Source organism: Panthera pardus, unplaced genomic scaffold (genome assembly GCF_024362965.1).
Source record: "Panthera pardus isolate Hobbes unplaced genomic scaffold, ASM2436296v1 HiC_scaffold_24, whole genome shotgun sequence".
NCBI lineage: Eukaryota > Metazoa > Chordata > Mammalia > Carnivora > Felidae > Panthera > Panthera pardus.
This window is the reverse complement of record NW_026526810.1, coordinates 21,927,988-21,950,445: the sequence shown is the minus strand read 5'-3', so window position 1 is coordinate 21,950,445 and position 22,458 is coordinate 21,927,988. Positions and strand designations below refer to the sequence as shown.

General features: G+C 41.0%; 1 protein-coding gene and 1 long non-coding RNA gene across 4 annotated transcripts in view; one reads left to right on the top strand and one right to left on the bottom strand.

Moving 5' to 3' along the window:
* Nucleotides 1–6,875: 6,875 nt before the first annotated feature.
* Nucleotides 6,876–10,029, bottom strand: LOC109262639 (uncharacterized). Its single transcript, XR_002077852.2, has 3 exons — nucleotides 9,452–10,029; nucleotides 7,673–7,760; nucleotides 6,876–7,251 (listed from the first exon to the last, which is right to left on the bottom strand). It is a non-coding gene; the product is annotated as an uncharacterized LOC109262639 (long non-coding RNA).
* A 613-nt stretch (nucleotides 10,030–10,642) lies between these two features.
* Nucleotides 10,643–22,458, top strand: part of ETFA (electron transfer flavoprotein subunit alpha) — an 82,365-nt gene continuing 70,549 nt past the window's right edge. Inside the window, exon 1 of one of the 3 annotated variants that reach the window (XM_019441354.2) lies at nucleotides 10,643–10,782. In XM_019441354.2, coding sequence (XP_019296899.1) covers nucleotides 10,744–10,782 — 39 coding nt within the window. In that variant the 5' untranslated portion in view covers nucleotides 10,643–10,743. Of the gene's footprint in view, nucleotides 10,842–22,458 lie in introns of all 3 variants that reach the window. The other 2 variants (XM_019441351.2, XM_019441352.2) reach the window with 2 other exon arrangements.

The following is a 22,458-nucleotide window of genomic DNA, read 5'->3' as shown; positions in this document are numbered from 1 at the left end:
CATTTCAAGATACATGTTACAACACAATGAACCTTGGAATGGTTATGCTAATTGAAAGAAGCTAGTCACAAAAGCCCACAGATTATATGATTCCATTTACTTAAAAAATGTTCATAATAGGCAAATGCATAATCAGAAAGTAGATGAGTAGCTGCTTCAGGCTTGAGGGGCAGGGCGATAGGGATGTGACAGCTGGAGTGTGAGATTTCCTTTTGAGGTGATGAAAACATTCTAAAATTGACTGTGGTGATGGTTGCACAACTCTGAACTTACCAAAAATAATTTATTTGTAAAAATTTAGTGGGTGAATTATATGATGCATGAATTATATCTCAATAAAGTTGTTATGAAAAAACAAAACAAAACAAACAAGGGCTCCTTGGTGGCTCAGTGGTTAAACATCCGGCTCTTGATCTCAGCTCAGGTCTTGATGTCAGGGTCTTGAGGTCAAGCCTCACCTTTGGTTCCTCACTGGGCACAAAGCCTACTTAATCAAACAAACAAAAAACAAACAAAGAAACAAAGACAACCAAAGCCAGAGGGATGAGGAAAAGGGAGAGATAAGTGCAGGTTGGGAGGTCTAAAAAGGCTTCATAACAAAGGGCTCAACTCTTCATCCATCTATTCATTTGTTCATCCATGAAGTATGCATTGAGCATTTACATGTACCAGATATTGTTCTAGATACAAGGGATACAGCAGTGAACAGAACAAAGCCCTTGCCCTGAAAAACAAAACATAGTTAGAAGAAGGATAAAATGGAGAAGGGGCTACATATCAGTGGTTGAAGAAAGCTAAGACCTGACTGAAGAGTGGGAGCAAGCCAGAGTAGAAGCTCTGCAGGAAAAGCTTTCCAGACAGAAGGAACAGCATGTACAAAGGCCTCAAGGCAAGAGCATGCCTATGCATTGGAGATAGAATAAAAGGGTACCTAAAGTGGAAGAAAAGAGATAAATCAGAGAGCTGAGTAGGGGAAGGTCAAGGAATGATTTGAAGACACCATGAGAGCTTTGGATTTTTTTCCCTCAGTGTTATAAGGGAGGGTTTTGAACAAAGATGGTATAATGTGGTTTATAGTTTAAGAGCATCTCTATTTGTGTTGAGGAGTACAGCCTGTGAAGGCAAGAGCAGAGGCTCAGAGACTAGTTGGGAGGCTTCTGCAATTATGCCAGTGAGAGAGAACATGGCTTGGACCAGAGTGGAAGCAGAAAGCTAAAACCAACAAGAGTTGCTGATGGACTGAATGGAGGATGTGGGTCAGATTTCAAAATGAAATGTTTCAGTTATGTTTCTATCAAGCTGGCGACCAGCTGGGCATGTTTGTGTGGATATGTGTTCTAATCAACTTTACAGAGGTGAAATTTATATATGGTAAAATTCACCAATTTTGAATGTATAGTTTTTTTAGTTTTGATAAATGTATATACTGTCATTGTAAACAGACTACAATCATGATATAGAGCATTTTAATCTCCCTGGAAAGTTCCCTCATGCCCATTTGCCAGGCTTAACTCCTAGAAATGACTGACCTGCTTTTTTCCCTATAGTTTTGCCTTTTGCAGACAGTCATGTGAATAGAATCATATGTCTTTTGTGTTTGGCTTCTTTCACTTAGTATCGTGCTTTTGAGATTCATCCATGTTGCATGTGTGAGTAGTGTGTACTTTTTTTATTGTTTTACAATGAATGCAATAGACCATACTTAGTCATTTGGGGAAGCCCTAACAAAATACCATAGACTGGATAACTTAAACAACAGAGATGTGTTTTCTTACAGTTCCAGAAGTCTGAGATCAGGGTGTCAGCATGATCGGGTTCTTGTGAGGACTCTCTTCCAGGCTTGCAGTTGGCCACCTTCTCTTTGGGTCATCACATGCGGGAGAGAAGAAGGGCACATTAATCCCATTATGAGGGCTCCATCCTCATGGCCTCCTCTACACCTAATCATCAAAGGCCCATCTTCAAATATCAAATTGGGGGAGGGGGATAAGGCTTTAACATATGAGTTTTGGGTGGCACGTTCAGTTCACAGCACCACTGACTATACTAGACCACAATTTGTTAATTCATTTGCTAATTAATAGGCATTTAGATTATTTCCAGTTTGGGGCTATGGCAAATTAGGCTGTTATAAACATTTGAGGACAATTTCAACGTAGGTCTTGGGCTAAAACATTCCAATAAAACTTTACCACTGTTAAGTTGTCAAACTGCTATATGATAGGATAAGTCACGATATTCAGCATTTCTGACACACCAAAAATCTTGGAACTGACAATAGTCTACTAGAGTGAATGGAATTCACTATTGACACTGTGAGAAAATAACATGTGATAGATTAAAAATATTTTCAGGGGTGGCTCAGTTGGTTAAGTGTCCGACTTTGACTCAGGTCGCGAACTCAGGGTCCATGGGTTTTAGCCCCACGATGGGCTCTGTGCTGACAGCTCAAAGCCTGGAGCCTGCTTCAGATTCTGTGTCTCCCACTCTCTCTGCCCCTCCCCTGTTTGCACTCTGACTCTCAATCTCTCTCTCTCAAAAATAAAACATTAAAGAAATTTTTAAAAATATTTTCAATGAGGGGCGCCTGGGTGGCTCTGTTGGTTAAACATGTGACTTTTGATTTTGGCTCAGGTCATCATCTCACAGTTAGTGAGGTGGACTCTGTGCTGACAGATGGAGGCTGCTTGGGATTTTCTCTCTCTCCCCTCTCTCTGCCCCTCCCGCACTCGCATGCACAAGTGCGCATGTGTGCTCTCTCTCTTTCTCCCTCAAAATAAATAAATAAACTTAAAAACATTTTTTTCAATGAAGTAACTGCTGATGCACAACACAGTGAATACCTATAGGCTTTGCACACCTTGCATGTTTGCAAACTTTTACATTTGTCTAAGCCCTTTCTGCTTCACACATATTTTTACCACCATCAGTTGTAATACATCTTTGCAGATTCCACTTCAGGTTGTATTGAATTAGTGTTTCCTCAACTTCTTTGAAAATATTCTGTTCATTCAGAGTATTGATGGAGACTAATCCTACCATCATTTCAAATATGGTGTTGACTCCTTGAATAAACAATAATGACTGAGCAGTATCAGTAACATCTATTAACTCATCAAAGCCAAGGGAATAATCTGCTTTGACTTTCAATTGATTGCTGACTTGCTTCCCACGTTCTCTTCTGCCCCCAAATTTCATAGTAGTAAACAAGTTAATTTTCTCTGCACACATTTTGTCAGCTGATGCAATCAAACCCAATTTAGTTAATTCACCATCAGTAAATGGCATTTGTTGTTCGGCTAACGAATGACTCAGTAACTTCAGCTGCAGCTTCATTTTCCTTCTCTACATTTTTGAAGAAGTTCTGATGTAATGAAAGTCTGTTTTAAATATCTCACATAGAAGATATATTCTCTCTTAAATTTTCTAGTTTTTTCTGATGGGTGTTCTATGAGTCAAGAATGTTGTGTTGAGTTTTTAGTCAATAGATATATTTTTTGGCTATCATTTTATCGCATAATAAACACAATGCATTGCCATCTAATTCAATAACAGAAAATTCACATTCTTTTGGATTATTGTTCAGGCCTACACCTCAGCCCAGCTTCTCCTTCTGCCTAATTCTGCTACTGTCTCATCTTCCACATGTGTGCGTCCTAAGAGCGCCCTCCTACTAGCCATCATGTTTCTTGTTCCAAGAGAAAAGCCTGCTTCTGAGAGGAGTAGAAGTGTAGGAGTGGTCTGAGAAAGCTGGTGATCAGATGGGGGTTTTGGAGCTGTATTGCCCTTTGCTAGCCTCACACTGAGGACCCCCTCACTGCCAGTACCTGGAACACAGATAGCTCTTAACATAAAGTGATGGTCCAGTTGTGAAAATGTTCACTGGTGGTGAATTGAGATGGTATGCCTACAGAAGGGAATGTACCAGGCACCTGAGAAACATGGAGGGGGGAAACTAACAGCACAATGGCACTGGGTGGCAATTACTAAGCTTCACTGAGATCTTAGGAAAAATCTTTTTTAAAGACTAGGAGTAATTAACAGGCAATTGGAAACCATGTATAAAAGCTAGAGGGCCTTTCTGGCAGCATACAGCAAAGCAACCTTCAAGGATCTAAAGAATCCGTACTCTTTTTCTTTTTTTTAAAAAAGTTATTAATTTTTTTAAGTAATCTTTACACCCAAAGTGGGGCTTGAACTCACAACCCCAAGATCTATAATTGCACCCTCCACTAACTGAGCCAACTAGGTGTCCTTCCCCATCATTTTTCCATTTAACTCACCAGTATTGTTCCCACACAAATCAGACGAAACCTAGAGAGTGGAAGTAGATGGCCATACAAGTCACCCAAGGAGGAGCCCTATTGCAGCCCCCACACCAGGTTTCGTATCTTTGCTAGAAAAATCAACACAGTCTTAGATACATTTTATGTGGACATTGATTTGATGAATGGGTTCTTTTTTAATCCCTATGAGAAGAATGGCTGAGAAACAGTATGCATTCACATGGGACATAAACCAGTATGTGTACATCTATGGTGTTTCCCCAGAGCTATGTTAACTTTCAGCCTCTCTCATAATGCGGCCACAGAGATCAGGACCGTTTGGACATCCCACAGAACATCACACTGATCTATTACATCGATTGCATCATACTAATTCAGCCAGATGTACAAAATGCAGCCAGCACATTAGAGGCCTTGGTCTGACACATGTACTCCAGAGGTGGGAGATAAGCTGCATAAAGTTCAGGAGCCTGTCCTATCAGAAAGATGTTTATGGGTCCAGTGTCAAGGACATGCCACATATCCTGTCCAAAGAAAAAGATAAATTATTGCACCTCCTACAATGAAGAAGGAAGCATAATGCCTGGTAGTTCTCTTTGGGTTCTGGATATAGTATATTGCACACTAAGAATATTGCTCTGGCCCATATACCAGGTGATGCAAAAAGCTACAGGCTTTAATTGGAACTCAGGAAAGGAAAAGGTTATACAGCAGGTTCAGGCTTTGGTGCAAGCAGTCTTGCTACTTGGCCATATGCTTCTATATATCATATAGATGGTATGCATGATATTAGTGTTTTCAGTGGTAGAAAAAAGAGGCTGTGTGTAATTTATGGCAATTTCCACTGGGAATCACAACATAAGTCCTTGGGGTGTTGGAGCAAGGCCATACCATCTATAGGAGAGATTTATGTGCCTTTTGGAAAAAAAAAAAAACCAAACTGCTGGTGTACTACTGGGTCTGATTTTGAGATGCCAACTGAACACATGTCAGGAACTACCTTATGAGCCAGGTTCTATCAAACCTACTAAGACATAATATCAGGCAGCCAGCAACAATCCATCCTATGGTGGAAGTGGCACATCTGGGATTGAACACATGTAGGCTTACAGATGGTTTACACAGGTTTTGCTTGAGCAGGCAGCCCAGATGCCAGGCCATCACACCACCATTATAATAGCACCTCCTCAGCTCACACTGATGGCTGTATGTAGGATCCCTTACAACCAGCTGAAAAGAGGAAAAATCCTGTATTTGGCTGGTGTAAAGTTGTCTCAGTTTGTGACCTCAAGCTGAGAATGGATGGCAGTTACAATACAGCCTGAATTAGGGGTGGCCTTGAGAAACAGTGATGAAAGATCTCAGTGCGCAGAACTTCAGGAGGTGCACCTGGGCATCCACTTTGTGGACAGACAAGTGCCCCCAAGGTTAGAATATATATGAACTCAGGGGCAATGGTAAAGACTCTATGGCTAGTAAGGGCCTGGAAGAAGAAATTTAGGAAGATTAGGGACAAGGATTGTGGGATAGAAGCACAAGGATGGATAGGTGTATAGGTGCATCACCACAAAGTATGAAGATCTTTTTTTAAGTAGGCTTCACACCCAACGTGGGGCTTGAAATCATGACTCCAAGATCACGATCAAGATCAGTGCTTTACTGACTGAGTCACCCAGGCCACTAGTATGAAGATCTTTGTATCACATGTTGACACCCACCAGAAAGCATCCACCATGGAAGAGGCACTAAATAACTAAGAAAAGCAAAATTCACTTGGCCAGATGACTTCAGCTAGTCTCTGTCATCAGCCACCCAGTGCTGGCACTAAGGACACGTGAATAAAGAGGTTACAGCAGCAGAGACAGAGGCTAGTATGAGTAATAGAATAGGCTCCCACTTACAAAAACTAATTTTAGCTACTGTTGCTATTGAATATACCCCCAATATGATAACAACTATCCAGGAGACTAATCGGCAATATAGTGGCAAGTTGACTACATTGAACCCCTTCCATTCTGGAGGAGCCATGAGTCATCCTAACAGGAATTAACATATATTCTGGATGCTGTTTACTTTCCCTGCCTGCAAGATCTTAACCAGCACCATTGTCTGAGGTCTTTTTGAATATTTCATTCACCAGCACAAGTGATCTTACATAACATTATGTCAGATCAGGGACCCAACTCACTGAAGTGGAGGTTCAGGAGTGAGTCCATAATCACAGGGTTTGCTCATCTAGTCATATACGGGACCACCCAGAACTACTTCCCTGATAGGGCATCAGAATGGCCCTCTTGAAGCACCAGCTTGGAGGAAATACTATATGAGGATGGGGTTCATCTTCCAGGATACCATGTACATCTTGAATCAAAGACTTTCATATGGTGCCGTGTCCCCACTCAGAAGAATTCATGGACCCAGGAACCAAGGGGTAGAATCAGGAGGGACCTACTACCATCACTCTCAGTGGGCACCTGTGGAATTTGAGCTTCCAACTCTCACAACTCTGGACTCTGCAGGGTTAGAGATATTTGTCCCCGAGGGGGAATCTTCCACCAGAGGATACAGCAAGAGTACTATTGATCTATACGCTATAGCTACTACCTGAGCACTTTGGGCACCTTGTTAGCAGGGACCAACAGGCAAGAAGGAGAATCATCATCTTGGCCAGTTTGAATGCTTCTCAGTACTCTCTTGCTCAATTTTGACAATAAGGGGACAAGTGCAGCGACCTCGGCCTGAGAAGGCATGGTGGTCAGGGCTCATATCCTCAGGTAAGCCACTGAGACCAGAGGAGATGCTAACTGAGGGTGAGGAGAATTTAGGATTGAAAACAATGAAGGAGGCAATGAGTACTAGTTGTGGCCCCTGGACAGGAACAGTAATTGGGGCTGTAGTTCGTCCCACTAATGCTCATCTTCTAAGTTTCCATCAGGAATTCTGGAGGAGCTCTACTGAAACTGGCCTGTGGAGAAGAAAAAAGACAGTGAGGTGTTTTCCAAAATAGACTGGAGTGTTGTCTTCTAGGGTTGACTGTGGCAAATCCACCCTCCCTTCCCCCACCCATTTCTTCCTTCCTTTTCTCTTTGGACAAACATTTCTATTAACACTCACTAAACCTCCACAAACATGAACCAGATAATAAAAACCATGGGTCTTACCACCAAAGCAGCTCATAAATTAGTGGGAAAAACAGACACCCAAACATGTATACAGAAATTGCGCTAATATAAATGTTTTAGTGTTCACGTTTTGGTAGTACTTGACCTCCATGTAAATATGGAACTCCTCCACACTCCCCCTGAAACCCCCCAGGGAGCATCTCATGTGTGCTCATGAGCAGGTCTGGTCAGTTATCGCAGACTTTGGCAGTTTTCTGCCTTTACCTCTCTTCTGGCTCTGCTCTTCCAGAAATCATCCTGATCCATGGGTATTGCCCTTCTGCTGGCACAGATGCTGCTGATTCACTGGAGCCTGGGAGGTGACAAAGCTGTCCTGTGGTGTGGGGCTAGGGAATGTTCTCCCTCCTTTTCTGTTTTGCTTTCTCATGGGGGGAGGGCATGAAGGAGGTTAATTTGTGTACCATTTTTTAAACATTGTATTTAGTCCCTTTCAGTTTTTACTTAAAGTACTCTTCACTTTTCCTTACACTTCCACAGAACTCAGATATGAGTCCAGTGGGGGACCAGACTGGGAGGCAAATGCAGTGATAAATGGAATACTGCATTGTCCTTCCCACATATAGATTCACTGGGGTCATCCAATGGCCCGAGTCTACTCATGGGCACAGACATGGTCTCAGTGGTTGCAACGTATGTTCAAGCTGAGTCCTTGTTCGCAGAACCAGGAGGATGAAGAAGAGGGAAGGATTCATTTATCCTGGAAGATCAGGGAAGACCTTACAGAAGAAATGTCACTTGAGCTGAGTGTTAAAGGTGGAGTAGAGGTGGGGAAGAGGCAGAGCAAACACTGAGCACAGGCCCCTTAGAATATTTGTTGACTCAGTGTTCTTGCCCAGGGAACTTACATTCCCATGGAAGCAGATCAACAATAAACAAATGAACAAAAATGTGCATCCTGTTAGGTGGTGACAAATGCCAAACAGAAAAATCAAACATGAGGGAAGGAGGCTATTTTATCTAGAGTGGCCAAGGCTGGCCTTTCTGGAAATGTAGCTTTTGGGCACAGACCTTAGAGAAGTGATGAAAAGAGCCTTCTGGATCCCCAGGAAAGAGATTTCAGGCAGAAGGAACAACCAAAGTGCAAAGCCCTGAGATGAGAGCCTCTTGGTGAATTCAAGAGCAGCAAGGCCTATGTCTGGGGCACGGTGATAGAACAGGGTTTTGAGCAGAGGACACAATCAGTTTGCTATTTGGAGAAGAGACTTCAGGAGGCAAGGGGATAAACAGAAAGAACAGTTAGGAGGCTCCTGAATGATCCAGGTGATAGAAATAGGGACGGTGTAGTGGTAGAGGAATAAATAAAGAGGTGTTGGTAGAAGTTGTTGGATTCTAGGCATCATCTGAAGGTAGAGCCAATGGGATGTATTAGACTTCACCAGGATGGAAAGGTTGTTGATAAATTGGGAATTGAGACCATTTCTGAACATATGACTCCCCTGCTTAAAAGTGTCATGGTAAAGTTCAGACCTTTTTAGTAAGTCATTGATTGGTTTGTTGGATTCATCCAACAAATACTGACTGAATGCTTACTATGAGCCAGACACTGTTGAAGACACAATAATTAAAAAAAGGTAGGACATACAGTCAGATGGATGAGACAGACAAGTAACCAGGTCATTACAACCCATGTGACAATTACCAATAAAGGGGAAAATAGGGGCACATGGGAGAGGTATCCAATTCAGAGTTGGTGGGGGGAGGAGTTTCCAAGATGAAATTTCAAGAATGAATAGGTATTAAACAGTTAAAGGAGTAAAGGGAGAGTGAGGAAGAAGAGTGGGGAGGCAGAGGGGGTAGGGCATGGAGGATAGTTCTTTATGGCCATGGGGGATGAGAGGGAGGGGAAAGACAAGGCTCAAGAGAAAGGGAAGGATGAGCTCACAAAGGGCTCATAAGTTATATTAAGGGGTTTGCATTTTATCCTAAAAGCCAATGGGGAGTCACGGAAGTATATTCAACAAGGGAGTAATATCACCAATTTACCTTTTTGAAAGAGTCTTTTGGTTGCAATGGGAGATGGATTGGAGGGTGGAGAAGACTAGAAGGTGGGAGAACAGTGAGAAGGCAACTGTAACCATCCAGACACGGAGAGGGGTAGAAAAGAGTCCTAGATGGGTTTGGGAGCTATGTGGGAGAGGAATCACTAGAACTTAATGACTGATAGGGTAAGTGGATAAAGGGGAGAAAGGAGTCAAGTATGGTCCCTAGGTTTCTTGCTTGAGCAGTTGGGTGGAGGTGGAAAGCATGTGCTGAAAAGGGGAGTACAGGAGAATCAAATCTGGAGGGGGATGTTGTCAATTGTGTACATGTGGGTTTGAGATGTTGAGGGACATCCTGTGGAGATGTCCAAGTAGATTGGTGGATATGTGGATCCAAAGGTCAGGAGAGATTTGGCACCAACAGCACTGAAGCCAGGACGTGGGTGGGGTGCCCAAGGACAGGTAGAGGAGAAGAGGAGAGGAAGAGGATAAGGCCAGGGAAGGGGAGAAGGCCAGGGTCGGCCCCAATTCCCCAAATTCAAGGCTTTCCCCAACTACTGTTCCAGTTGTATCTCCAGCCATCCTGCCTCCTTTTACAGCCAGCACACAAAGTTCTGCCTCTGTCCTTGAGTCTTCACCTCACGTTCCTTCCTGGTTTTTGCCCACACGGTTCTTTCCTCCAGAACCTAGCTCAAACATCATCACTTCGGTGAATCCCTCTTTCCGTAATAAGAAATTCGTATGTTTCCTTCAGAGTCTGGTGAGGTCAACTTCTTATGCATCCTTTTATTATATTCCCCTGACCTGGAAAATGTGTTTAGCACGTTACCGGTGGAGCGTTGACATGCGTGAATAAAAAAGCAAACAAAAAAATAACTGGGCGGGGGAGGGGGGACTTCATCCAGAGGGCTAGCAGCCAGGAGACTGACGTCATCAGCTCAGGGTGAAAGTTCACTTTCAGAACGTTGCCCACTGTGGGGCTGAGAGGCATTCTGGGCCACCACTGTCGCTGGTAGTTCACCAGCTCCGCCAGCCATTCAGCCGCTGCACTTCACCCGAGCCTCACCTTTGCCCTACTTCCAAGCCCAGTCCCTAACTTTCCGCCATCCCCGTTGGTTGCGCGACTGCCCAATGGGCAGACAGAAACCGTGAGCTCTCGCTCTTCCCTTGAGCCGTTTCCGCTCTCGTTAGCGCGTCTCGCGAGCGTTACAGTGACTCGCAGAGGCGGCGCTGCTTGGTTAGGCTACCGGAGGCCGTGAGACTGACGGTGCTTCTAGGCGGACGGGAATAGAGACCATGTTCCGAGCGGCGGCTCCAGGGCAGCTCCGGCGGGCGGTGAGTCCTGGAGGGAAAGGCAGAGCCCGATGACGGCCCATCCTCAGTGTACTGCCCCTGTGAGTGCCGTGGCGAAGGTCATAGTCTTCCACAGACCTGACCAGCCTTAACGCAGGCAGGCCCAGCACGGTCTGTGCCTCAGGCCCGAAGTTCTAGGGCCTGCCCTTGACTCCTTCCCGGTGGACCGCGGGGTGGCCGAGGTCAGAGGTCAGGGTGACCCAGAGTATGAAGCCGCGCCTCTGTTTCCCAGCCCCTCTTGAACCTTCCGGATTTACTCCGCATTCTGCCAGGCCGCCAGGTTCTCCAGTTTGGCGGGAGTGGGCAGCTGCGTCCCGGGAATCTTTACCTGAGGAAGGAAAATGTCGCTGCTGGGATGGCCTCTTGGAAAGAGTTTAAAACCTGAATTCACCTGGAAGCCAACATTTCTGGAAGAATTAAAACATTTTCTCTGGGCGCGTAGGGGCTGCTGGAATCCACTCACAGCCAAGCGCTGGGGGGCTCCGGGGTTAAGGGCCGTGTTTTAAGAACTTGCTCTGCTCTCTGATTTATGGGGCAGTGCTGAGTTTAGGGGATTGTAGTGTAAAGTCAGTCATCCAGTTTCACAGCTTTAAGCCAGTTTTATAAGGCAGGCGTCTTTTTATACAGTAGATTGTTGGTTAAATAGCCAGGGAACTATTGGTAATGGTAAGTTTTTGGTGCTTTCCTTAGTGACAAATCAAGAGTTCACCACATTTTTCTCTTCTCCCGTGAGAAACACTGACAGAAAATATATTTTTGTCTTTATGCTATGGGGACAACCGTATTTGGAGGTTGACTGATTACAAGTCAAGTAACAATTTATATTGTGGGTTCTGTAAGTTTTCTAAGTTACAGTTAGGTTAAGTGAAAAACAAGATTGCTAAATTGGGTCAGAAACGTTATGGACGTTTTTTACTTTTTCTATAGTTTGTTTTATGCATGGATATTTTCACATCCACCACTGGGATTTTTCTCCCTGAGACATAGTTGGCAATATTCCTAGATGTCTGTAGGCTCTTTTCTTGTGTATTCTTTGTTTCATTAAAAAAAAAAAAAAAAAAGAAAAGAAAGAAAAGAACAAGAAAAGAAAAGAAAAGAAAAATCCTGCATGCCCCTCTACTCTGTGAAAAAGTTCAAATCCCCATCCTTCAGGTTGCTGTTCAGTTTTCTCCCAGGAGATTTTTTTTTCCTCAGAAGATCTAGACATAAACAAGTTACAGTTGTGAATTTGGGAAAACTCCAGGTATCAGAGCCAGACTGGCAGAAAAATAGCTATGCAGTAATTAGAAGGTAGTTTTGTGGACAAGTTAGGAGTCTGGCATAAGTGAAATAATTTTAGTGGGGGCAATTTAGGACTCAGATGTTTTGTAGATCTCATGGAAAAAATGGAATGATTAGCTTAAGTGATTCTTCTTGTCAACACAGTTTGCCAGTGTGCATACTTGGTATTTCCAAATCTTTATTGTGGTTTGCCGAAGAGTTTGACCTTGACTTATTTTGAGAATTTGAAGTCAAGCTAAATAGAGTAGTTGCTCTAAAGTCATAAGAATGCTTCAGAGTTGAATTTCAAGAATCTAAGGAAGTGGTGGGAACACTTCTAAAATGGATCCATACATACACATACATATTTAACTTTTTAAATTTTGAAATAATTTAAGACTTAGAGGAAAGTTATAAGAATAGTGTACATAATTCTCAAAATCCTTTCAGTTTCACCAGCATTAACAGTTTGACATATTTGCTTTATCTCTTTTCCTATATACTTACTATTATTTTTCTGGACTAATTGAGAATATGTTGCAGATATTACCACTTATTCCCAAGTAAGTCAGTGTGTATTTTCTAAAAACAAGGAGGCTCACCTTTCATTTCCATGGTAAAATTGGCAACGTCAGGCAGTTTTAACAACGATAAAATACTGTTGTCTAATCTGCAGACATGCAAACACTGCCAATTGTCATATTAATATCATTTTTTTTTTTTAATTTTTTTTTCAACGTTTTTTATTTATTTTTGGGACAGAGAGAGACAGAGCATGAACGGGGGAGGGGCAGAGAGAGAGGGAGACACAGAATCGGAAACAGGCTCCAGGCTCCGAGCCATCAGCCCAGAGCCTGACGCGGGGCTCGAACCCACGGACCGCGAGATCGTGACCTGGCTGAAGTCGGACGCTTAACCGACTGCGCCATCCAGGCGCCCCATTTTTTTTAAATTTTTTTTTTTTTTAATTTTTTTTTTTTTTTTAATATCATTTTTAACAGTTTTTCTGGCAATTTGGTCTAGGGTCCTTGAGAATCATGCCTTACATTTAGTTTTCTTGTATCTTTAGTCTTTGTTAGAAAAGCTCCTCAGCCTTTCTTTGGCTTTGATGGCATTGACATTTTTTGAAGAGTACAGGCCTTTTTTGTTGTTGTTGACTGTCTCTATTTAGGTTTGTCTGGTGTTTCCTCATGATTAGATTTTGGCAGGAGTATCACAGAAGTGATACTGTGTTTTCAGTGCATCTTGTCAGGCGGCTCATAATGTTAATTTATCTCATTATTGGTGACGTTGACTTTAATTACTTGCATAAAGTGTTGTTCACCAGGTTTTTCCACTCTCAAGTTACTACTTCTCCCTTTGTGATTTTTAACAATTTGTTAAAATTAGATACGTTGAGATTATGTGAGTCTCCTGTTTCTCATCACCTGTTGATGTTGAGATATTACTATGATGTAAATGGTAATTTTTCTAATTCCATGATTCCTTCTACATTTATTATATTCTGTTATAAGGAAGAATATTTTCTTCTTGCTTATTTTTGTATTTATCATGGATCCTTTATTTAGTAGGTTATAATCCATTACTACTCTTACATTTTTTGATGCTTTTAAGTTGTTTTGTATTTCTAAAGTGGGAGTACCTTCATGGGACTTCTGTTTATTTATGCTCTGTTTACTTACAATGTCATAAAGTCAGATAGCTTTTGTGAAATCTGTACTCTTGGAATTAAAAAAAAAAAAATAGTTCTGTAGCCAACCATGAGTTATTTTGGAAGATATGTTTCCACAAAACTATATTTTTACTAATAAAGTTAATCTATTAAAAGATTATCTTAAACTGTTAACAATGTGTATAAAGCTAACTATACCCTTAAAAATGATTAATATGATAAATGTTATGTTTTTTTACTGCAATTAAAATTTTTTTAATGTTTATTTATTTTGAGAGAGAGGTGGGGAGGGACAGAGAGGGAGGGACAAAGAATGAAACTTCAAGCAGGCTCTACACTCAGTGTGGAGCCTGATATGGGGTGCGATCCCATGACCATGGGATCATGACCTAAGCCTAAATCAAGAGCTGAAAGCTTAACCAACTGAGCCACCCAGATGACCCTGTTTGTTACTGGAATTAAAAAAAGGGGGGGGGGGGGATGCCTTAAACTGTTAGAATGTAAGTCAAATGACTTGCATTTGGTATTCAAGTTCTCTTTCCAGGGTTGACCTGATTTGTGCCCTTGAGCAAATTCCTTCATCTTTGGGGGGCTCCTCAATGTCATCTGTTTAATGAAGGTGGTATTTTACATCTGCAATAAGGAGCTTAGAGAACACATTAAGAGGGAAATAGGTAGGGGAAAAAAAAGAGGGTTAGGCATTTGCAATTAACATTCTTACAAGGAAGTTAATCTGAATTATGAGTATTATTTTATATTCATTTGCATTTGAAATTGATTTGTTGACTAATAAGATACCAGACAAATACTTTATGTGGAGAGTGAAGCAACACTTCTCAAGGTCAATTGAGTGTCCTGTTTTTGTATTCATTACTAGATGGAAGGCATAACAATCTATGATTCAGAAGCTATGAAACTGGTATGAAGGAACATGACATTTTTCAGAGTCCATGGCCTAGCATTGACAAATGAGATTGAACTCTATAATTTGCATGCAAATTTTAATTTCTTTTGAAAGAAGAAAGAGAGCCAATTTTGATGGAGTTCTAAAAGATTTATTGTATAAGGTGAATTCCATAAAATTATGCTGCTTGCCAATGTGTCTACCAAGGGTCTTGTCTGTTTTAAAAGTGAAGTAAATTGAGTGTGTTTTTAATATTATAATCAATGTCATATGACATTTCTAGTCATGATTAAAAGCTATCATATTTTATTACTAAAGAGGTTAAAGTAAGTTATTTAAGTACAGAAATGTAATATACATTTTATTATTACAAAATGTATGTTAAAATAGGGATAGTTGACTTTAATTATATATTATTTATCTTTTGCATTAGAACTTGTAAAGATTGTATAGATTATTCATGCCTTTTTTTAAATTTATTATTTTTTTTAACGTTTATTTATTTTTGAGACAGAGAGAGACAGAGCATGAATGGGGGAGGGTCAGAGAGAGAGAAGGAGACACAGAATCTGAAACAGGTTCCAGGCTCTGCGCTATCAGCACAGAGCCCGACGTGGGGCCCGAACTCACGGATCACGAGATCACGCCTTGAGCCGAAGTTGGACGCGTAACCGACTGAGCCACCCAGGCACCCCTCATGCCTTTTTATTTTTGAGTTAAGAAGTAAAAAGACCCTCACATTCCCCTTCCCCTTCCCCATATCCCACTTAGTTCGCAAAGATGGTGGGGGGGGGGGGTAGTAGGCTAAGTTATTATTTAAAAACATTTTTTTTTTTACATTTATTTATTTTTGAGAGACAGACTGAGACAAAGTGAGAGTGGGGGAGGGACAGAGAGAGACGGAGACACAGGATCAGAAACAGGCTCCAGGCTCTGAGCTGTCAGCACAGAGCCGGATGCGGGGCTTGAACCCACAGACTGTGATATCATGACCTGAGCCGAAGTCGGACGCTCAACCGACTGAGCCACCCAGGTGCCCCTAGGCTAAATTATTCTTACTACTTTAGGTTTTGAGTGGGTTTGTAAGGGAGTTAGATTCTACCTTTTTTTTCTTCTAAGACTTGTGGTAGTTTACTACATGAACATAGAGTTTGTCTATGTTCAGCAGGAACTCTTAAGCAGTAAATCTCCTTGGTTGCTCCTAAAAGACTGAAAAAATCAAAAGCAGTGTCATAATTGTTAAGGTTGAATAAGAGAAGGACCAAAATATTTCCATTGGACTTACTCATAACGAGGTTGTCAGTGACTTTGAAGAGATTGGATTCAGTGTTGTGGTGGAAATGAAAGTCGGTTTGCTGCGAGTAAAGGAGACAGAGAGATGAGGCAGTAGTTGGTGCTTACAGATATCATTTTCAAGAAGTTTGTCTCTGAAAGGGTGGAACCCTTTTAAGCCCTGCCCTAAAAAATTGTACTCTCTCATAAAGGCCAGTCAACTCTATGAGGGTATGTAGTTGGTATACAGAAGAAAACTCACATTTTATTACTTAAACTAATTTTAGTCAGTAATCTTGGTAAGTTTTCTAAGAGCATGATGGGTAGTGATTTAACAAGTTTATATACTGTTCTTGGTAGGTACACATGTAAGTTCTTAGGTAATTAAGTTACCAGTGAGATACAAAGAGTTGCTTTTTAGTTTTTTTATCATTTTGGGGAAACTTCATTTAGTCACTAAACATTCATTGAATATCTGCTGTGTGCCAGGCACAAAGGTAGGTACTAAATTCACAGTGGAGAACAAGACAGACCTAATTCTTGCCCACATGGTATGAATAGATAAGGGAAGAAAGACATTGAACACATTATTTTAAGTATAATCATTGTAACAGAAAGTTGTATAGGGTATTTGGGGAACAAAATGGCAGGATTAATCTAGTTGGGGGGCTGGAGAAATTCTGAAAGGATATCTGAAATTGTAAACTGAGGTGCTTTACAGTTGTTTTTGAGTGATGAATTAATAGTAAGAGGAAAAGATTTTCTTTAGACAAAAAACGTCATTTTTGAGTTTTGTCTATCTTAGATCACTTATTTAGTATTTTAATTCTGTTCATATTGTATGTGTTCTTATTAGATATCTTGGTTTTTAATATGGATTGTTTCCAGGCTTGAACTAGAAACAGAAACAGAAACTAGAAACAGTTTGATCGTTCAAAACAAAACAAAATTGAAAGTCCATGTGAATTTTGTCTAAGGTAAGGTGGAACATGCTGAAGGAACCCTGGAAATTAAGAAAAAATAGTCTGGAGTAATGACACCTCGTGAAAAGGAGTATCTGTAGCACCCTGGCTTCAATTCTGTATGACCCTGAAGGGCCTGCATAGCTTCAGGCCTCCTTGTGAGATCAACTGAGATCTTTGTTGTGACTGCATCACAGTGTTTCGGTTTAGCTTCTTCCACTGCTCAGTCCTGTTTCCTTGATGTCTCATAGATGTTGTTTCCAGGAGTACCCCCCGGAAAACTTCTTCCACATTTACACACACAGAAGGAAGATATGATTGTAAGGTGGCAACAAGCATCTAAAGCATCCACTGTATGCAGTGAATTAACTTACTCACCTATGTATCTAGAATGGTCCTAACTGTCTGTGTTCATTCTTGGGAGAATTAAGACAACAGTCATTTAGATTTTCTCTGGCTCAGATGAGCAACTTTGGAGAAAGGCTGATCTAGAGTCTTAAAATTGATTTCTATAGCTCAGTGTATACAGTAGAAGTGTTTAAAGGATGTTTTTAAAGCAACAGAAGATTTTTTAAAAAATAGACTTATTTGGAAAAAAAAGACTATATGGGGGAGCAGTTTTAGACTCACAGCAAAATTGAGGAGAAACTACAGAAAGTTCCTATATATGACTCCCCACCCATCCCTACCCCCTCCCTAGCCTCTCACTATTAACATCCTACACCAGAGTGGTACTTTTGTTCCAATTGATTCTATACATTCATTTGACAAATGTACAGTGGCATGTATACATCATTATAGTATTGTAAAGAATGGTTTCAATGCCCTAAAATCTACTGTGCTCTGCTTATTTCCCTCTTACCTCCCTGCCCCCACCCCCTGGCAACTACTGATCTTTTCACTGTCTCCATAGCTTTGCCTTTCCAGCATGTCATCTGAGTGAAACTGTATAGTATATAGCCTTTTTTTGGCCTGATCGCACCTTTTTTTTTTTTTTTTAAGTGCTGAATATTCTGTTTTCTGGATGAATTACAGTTTATTTATCCATTCACCTACTGAAGGACATTTTGGTTGCTGTCAAGTTTTGGCAATTATGAATAAACCTGCTATAGACATCCATGTTTAGGTTTTTGTGTGTAAGTAATTTTTTAGCTCATTTGGGTAAATACTAAGGAGTGTGACTGTTGGACTGTATGACAAGAATATATTAGTTTTGTGAAAAACTGCCATATTCCAAAGTGGCTGTACAATTTTTAATTTCTCCCAGAGTTCCTGTTGCTCCACATCCTCACCAGCATTTGGTATTGTCAGCGTTTTGGATTTTTGCTATTCTAATTTTTTTTTTAATGTTTATTTTTGAGAGAGAGAAAGAGAGCCAGATCACGATCAGGGAAGGGGCAGAGAGAGAGAGGGAGAAACAGAATCTGAAGCAGGCTCCAGGCTTTGAGCTGTCAGCATCGAATTTGACGTGGGGCCCGAACGCATGAACCGTGAGATCATGACCTGAGCTGAAGTCGGATGCCCAACTTGACTGAGCCACCCAGGCACCCCTGGATTTTCATTATTCTAATAGTATATGCAGTAGTATCTCATTTTTGTTTTAATTTGCAATTCCCTAGTGAGACATGATGTTGAACATCTTTATATGTGCTTATTTACCATCTATATATCTTCTTGGTGAGGTGTTCAGATATTTTGCCCATGTATAAAAACCAATTTGTTTCTTATTGTTGAATTTTTAAGAGCTCTTTGTGTTCTTTTAGATATCTTTTTATCAGATATGTCATTTGCAAATATTTTTCTCCCAGTCTTTGGGTTGTCATCTCATTCTTTTGCTGAAGAGGAGTTTTTGTTTTAAGAGACAGGGAGAACATGAGTAGGGGAGGGACAGAGGGAGAGGGAGAGAGAAAATCTTAAGCAGGCTTCAAGTCTAGCACAGACCCCATGCAGGGATTGATCTCACAACTGTGAGATCATGACCTGACCAGAAATCAAGAGTCAGATGCTTAACTAAGCCACCCAGGTGCCCTGATGAAGAGGTTTTTAAAATCAATGTTCAGTTCATTTATTGGATATTTCCTTTGTGCTAGATACTGAAGTAGAAGCTAGGGTTATAGTGATAAGAAAATCAGACATGGCCCCTGTACTCAAAATCAAGTGGGGAAGACAAAATAATCTAGTTAGTATAATCAAGTGTGATAAGTGCTATAAGGGAGGCAATTCAGTGTACTGTGTTGGTGCTAACAAAGTTAACTAGTCCAAGGAGAACCAAAGAAAGCTTTTGTGTATAGCTAACATTCATTGAGCATTTATTATGTTCCAGCCACTATTCCAAATAATTCAATCCTCACAACAACTCTGTGAGGTTATTATTATTATCATCTCCATTTTATGATCAGGCAATTGAGACACAGAGAAGTTATGGTGGAGGTGGAATTCAAACCCAGGCAGGGTGGCTCCAGAGCCTGTATGTTTACCACTGCTCTGTACTAAGGCTTCTTGGAAGGATTGGCATTTAAGCAGAAAACTTAAGGATGATTGGAAGCTAACCAGGTAAGAAGGGAAGAGGTCCTCTAGGTAGAGGGAACAATGTGAGGGAAGGCTGGAGGTCAGAGAGAGCAGGCAAGTTCAAGTATCTGAAAATAAGGTATAAACGGAGAGAGGATATATGGCTAGAGAGGTAGATCACACCATAAAATAAATGCCTGATAAGCCAACAGAGAGTCTAGTTTACCATATCCTAAGGAGACAGGAAGCAATTAATGTGTTTTAAGCAGAGGAATAACAGGCTAGATTTATGTCATGGAAAGCTCACTGAGAGGAATGGATTGAAGGGGAGAAAGTTAGGTTGGGAGATGGTTGGGATGATATAGGAGAGGGATAATGGCCTGCACTAACTAGGTGATGGCACCGATGATGGAGAAGTGAATAGATTTAGGAGATACTGTATTTAGAAGGCAGAATTGTTATGATTGGCAGTTGATTGGATGTGAGGGTTGAGAAAAAACTCAGATCTGAGTTTCAGATCATGGTTTGTGCAGCTTGTTAGAGAGTGGTGCATCCTCTGAAGAACTCTGGAGAAGGAGTATGGTGAGAGGCTAGAATATCAGGGGAAAGATGAGTTAAGATTTGAATTGCTGAGTTGGAGAGTGATGAGACAGACACGTTAAGCAGTTGGATATGCAGATGTAGCCCAATTGTAGGTCTGGCGCTTAGCAAGGTTTGTTATCTCTTTCTCCCTCCTTCCCCCAATATATATGTGATTCATGTACAGGTGGTAAATTATAAATTAAGCCATGGAAATGAGAGTGGAATAGTCCATAATTTCAAATAATGCTGAGAGAACAAGTAAGGTAAAGCCTGAAGCATATCTGTTGGTAATTTTAGTGAGGACATAAACCAGAATGCATGTAGTTGAGGCATGAATGGGAGCTGAGGAATTAGAGAATTGGAGTGGAAGGTGGGGCTAGTGGGTTTTTAATTTTGGTCTTGTTTAAAATTGGGAGAGCCTCAAACATGTTACATGTTGATGGGAAGGAGCCCTGGAAAATGAAAGAGGTTTGAGACATGACTGAGAGGAGATTATAGAAAAAGCCTTTGACTAGATTTGAGAGGACAGAATCTAAAGCCCAGATAAAGATACCAGATCTAGGACCTGTAGCAGCTTCTATTTTGACAGGGCAGGGGCGGGAATTTTTGTTGGATATCAGGAAAGTGCAGCAGGTCCCCTCTGATGGCTTCAGTTTTCATTGAGAATAAGGAAGTGAGGTGCTTTTCTGAGAGTAGGGAGCAGACTGTTGGCAGTTGAGAACATCAGAGGGGAATCTTTGAAATGGTTGTATGGAGAGTGAGAGTGCCAACATGGATATCATAGTAACATTGTCAGGCAGTTTTGAGCGCCCAGATAAGGTTAATGACCCAGAATTTATCGTGACTGCAGTGTGCATTAAGTAATTATAATTTCAGTGTTTTGAAGAGATTGAGATTCCTTTTTTGGCTGTTACCTAATTAAATATTTCGGTAGTTTATCTTTAATGTTTAAGGACTTGGTTTCTTTTCCCCCATAAAAAATAGGGCCCTTTGGGGCACCTGGGTGGCTCAGTTGGTTAGGCAACCGACTTCAGCTCAGGTCATGATCTCACAGTTCGTGAGTTCCAACCCCACACGGGACTCCGTGCTGACAGCTCAGAGCCTGGAGCCTACTTCAGATTCTGTCTTCCCTCTCTCTACCCCTCCCCTGCTCATGCTCTGTGTCTCTCTGTCTCTCAATAATAAATAAACGTTAAAAAAGTTAAAAAAAAAAAATAGGGCCCTAAGTATGCAGATGCAATGGATCTGCAGATCCAAGATAATAAAATGTAACTTTTGTTTAAAAACCTTTTGGGTAATGGACCTGTACCTTTTGAATCTTTAGTGGTATCTATCCAACTCTTCTATATAAAATTGGATTTTAGGGCTATGGAATTTTTAGAGCTGGAAAAGAGGGCTTTGACATCATTTGTTTCTTTTTGATCAGTGCTGTTTTTAAAAAAGCAGGGAAGTATTTGCTAAGTGAAATCTTATAGGAATGACCCATATACTTGTTTCCCCTGTTATGCAGAATAGAGCTTTCCTGTGAAACCTTTCATAAGCTGAAATGGTATAAAGTGAAGAAGCAATTGCCATTAATTTATACAGAAAAATTTTTAAGCATTTTCAGACCCCAAAAATAATCTCTCTTAGGCTTAAAAATTTTTTTTTTAATGTTTATTTATTTTTGAGACAGAGAGAGACAGACAGAGCTCGAGTAGGGGAGGGGCAGAGAGAGGGAGACACAGAATCCGAGGCAGGTTCCAGGCTCTGAGCTGTCAGCACAGAGCCCAAAGCAGGGCTTGAGCCCATGATCGTGACCTGAGCCGAAGTCAGATGCTTAACTGACTGAGCCACCCCATCTGAGACGCCCCATCTCTTAGGCTTTTCTGATACCATAGGACACATCTTGCTAATGGATGCACAGAGTAAGTTGAGACAAATCACAGATGCTCACACAGTTCAAAGCTGTGGTGGCTTGATGCTGAGTGTATATCCAGGGAAGGAGCTTTATGGTTCCATTCTTGCTGCTTTGGGATGTGTGATGCTTTGGGTTACAGCTTGCTGCAAAACCAATGCTGAAGGCTGTTTTTGCTTGTCACCTTTTTTTCATAAAAGTGAAATTCTCTTTGGATTTCTTTTGGTTAGTGGAAACAGGAAGATGTTTTATAAAAGTGAAGTGGTATAATGTGAACTTTTGAAAAGTGGGGAATACCTATATAAGACAGCTTAAAATGATGGTACTTTGATGTGAGCTGGTAATTAAAAATTCAGATTCTGGAGTCTGACTACTTGCACTTTTAAGCTGGCTTTGTTTTCTTAGTTATGTAGCCACTAAGCTTCATTTTCCTTGTCTGTAAAGTCAGGGTAATACAGTACCTACATCAGAGTTATGTGTTTTAAGTAAGATATACAGTTGACCCTTGAACAATATGGGTTTGAACCGCACTGGTCTACTTGTATGTGAAAATTTTTGATAAATAACTGTATAGTACTGTAAGTGTATTTTCTTTTCTAAT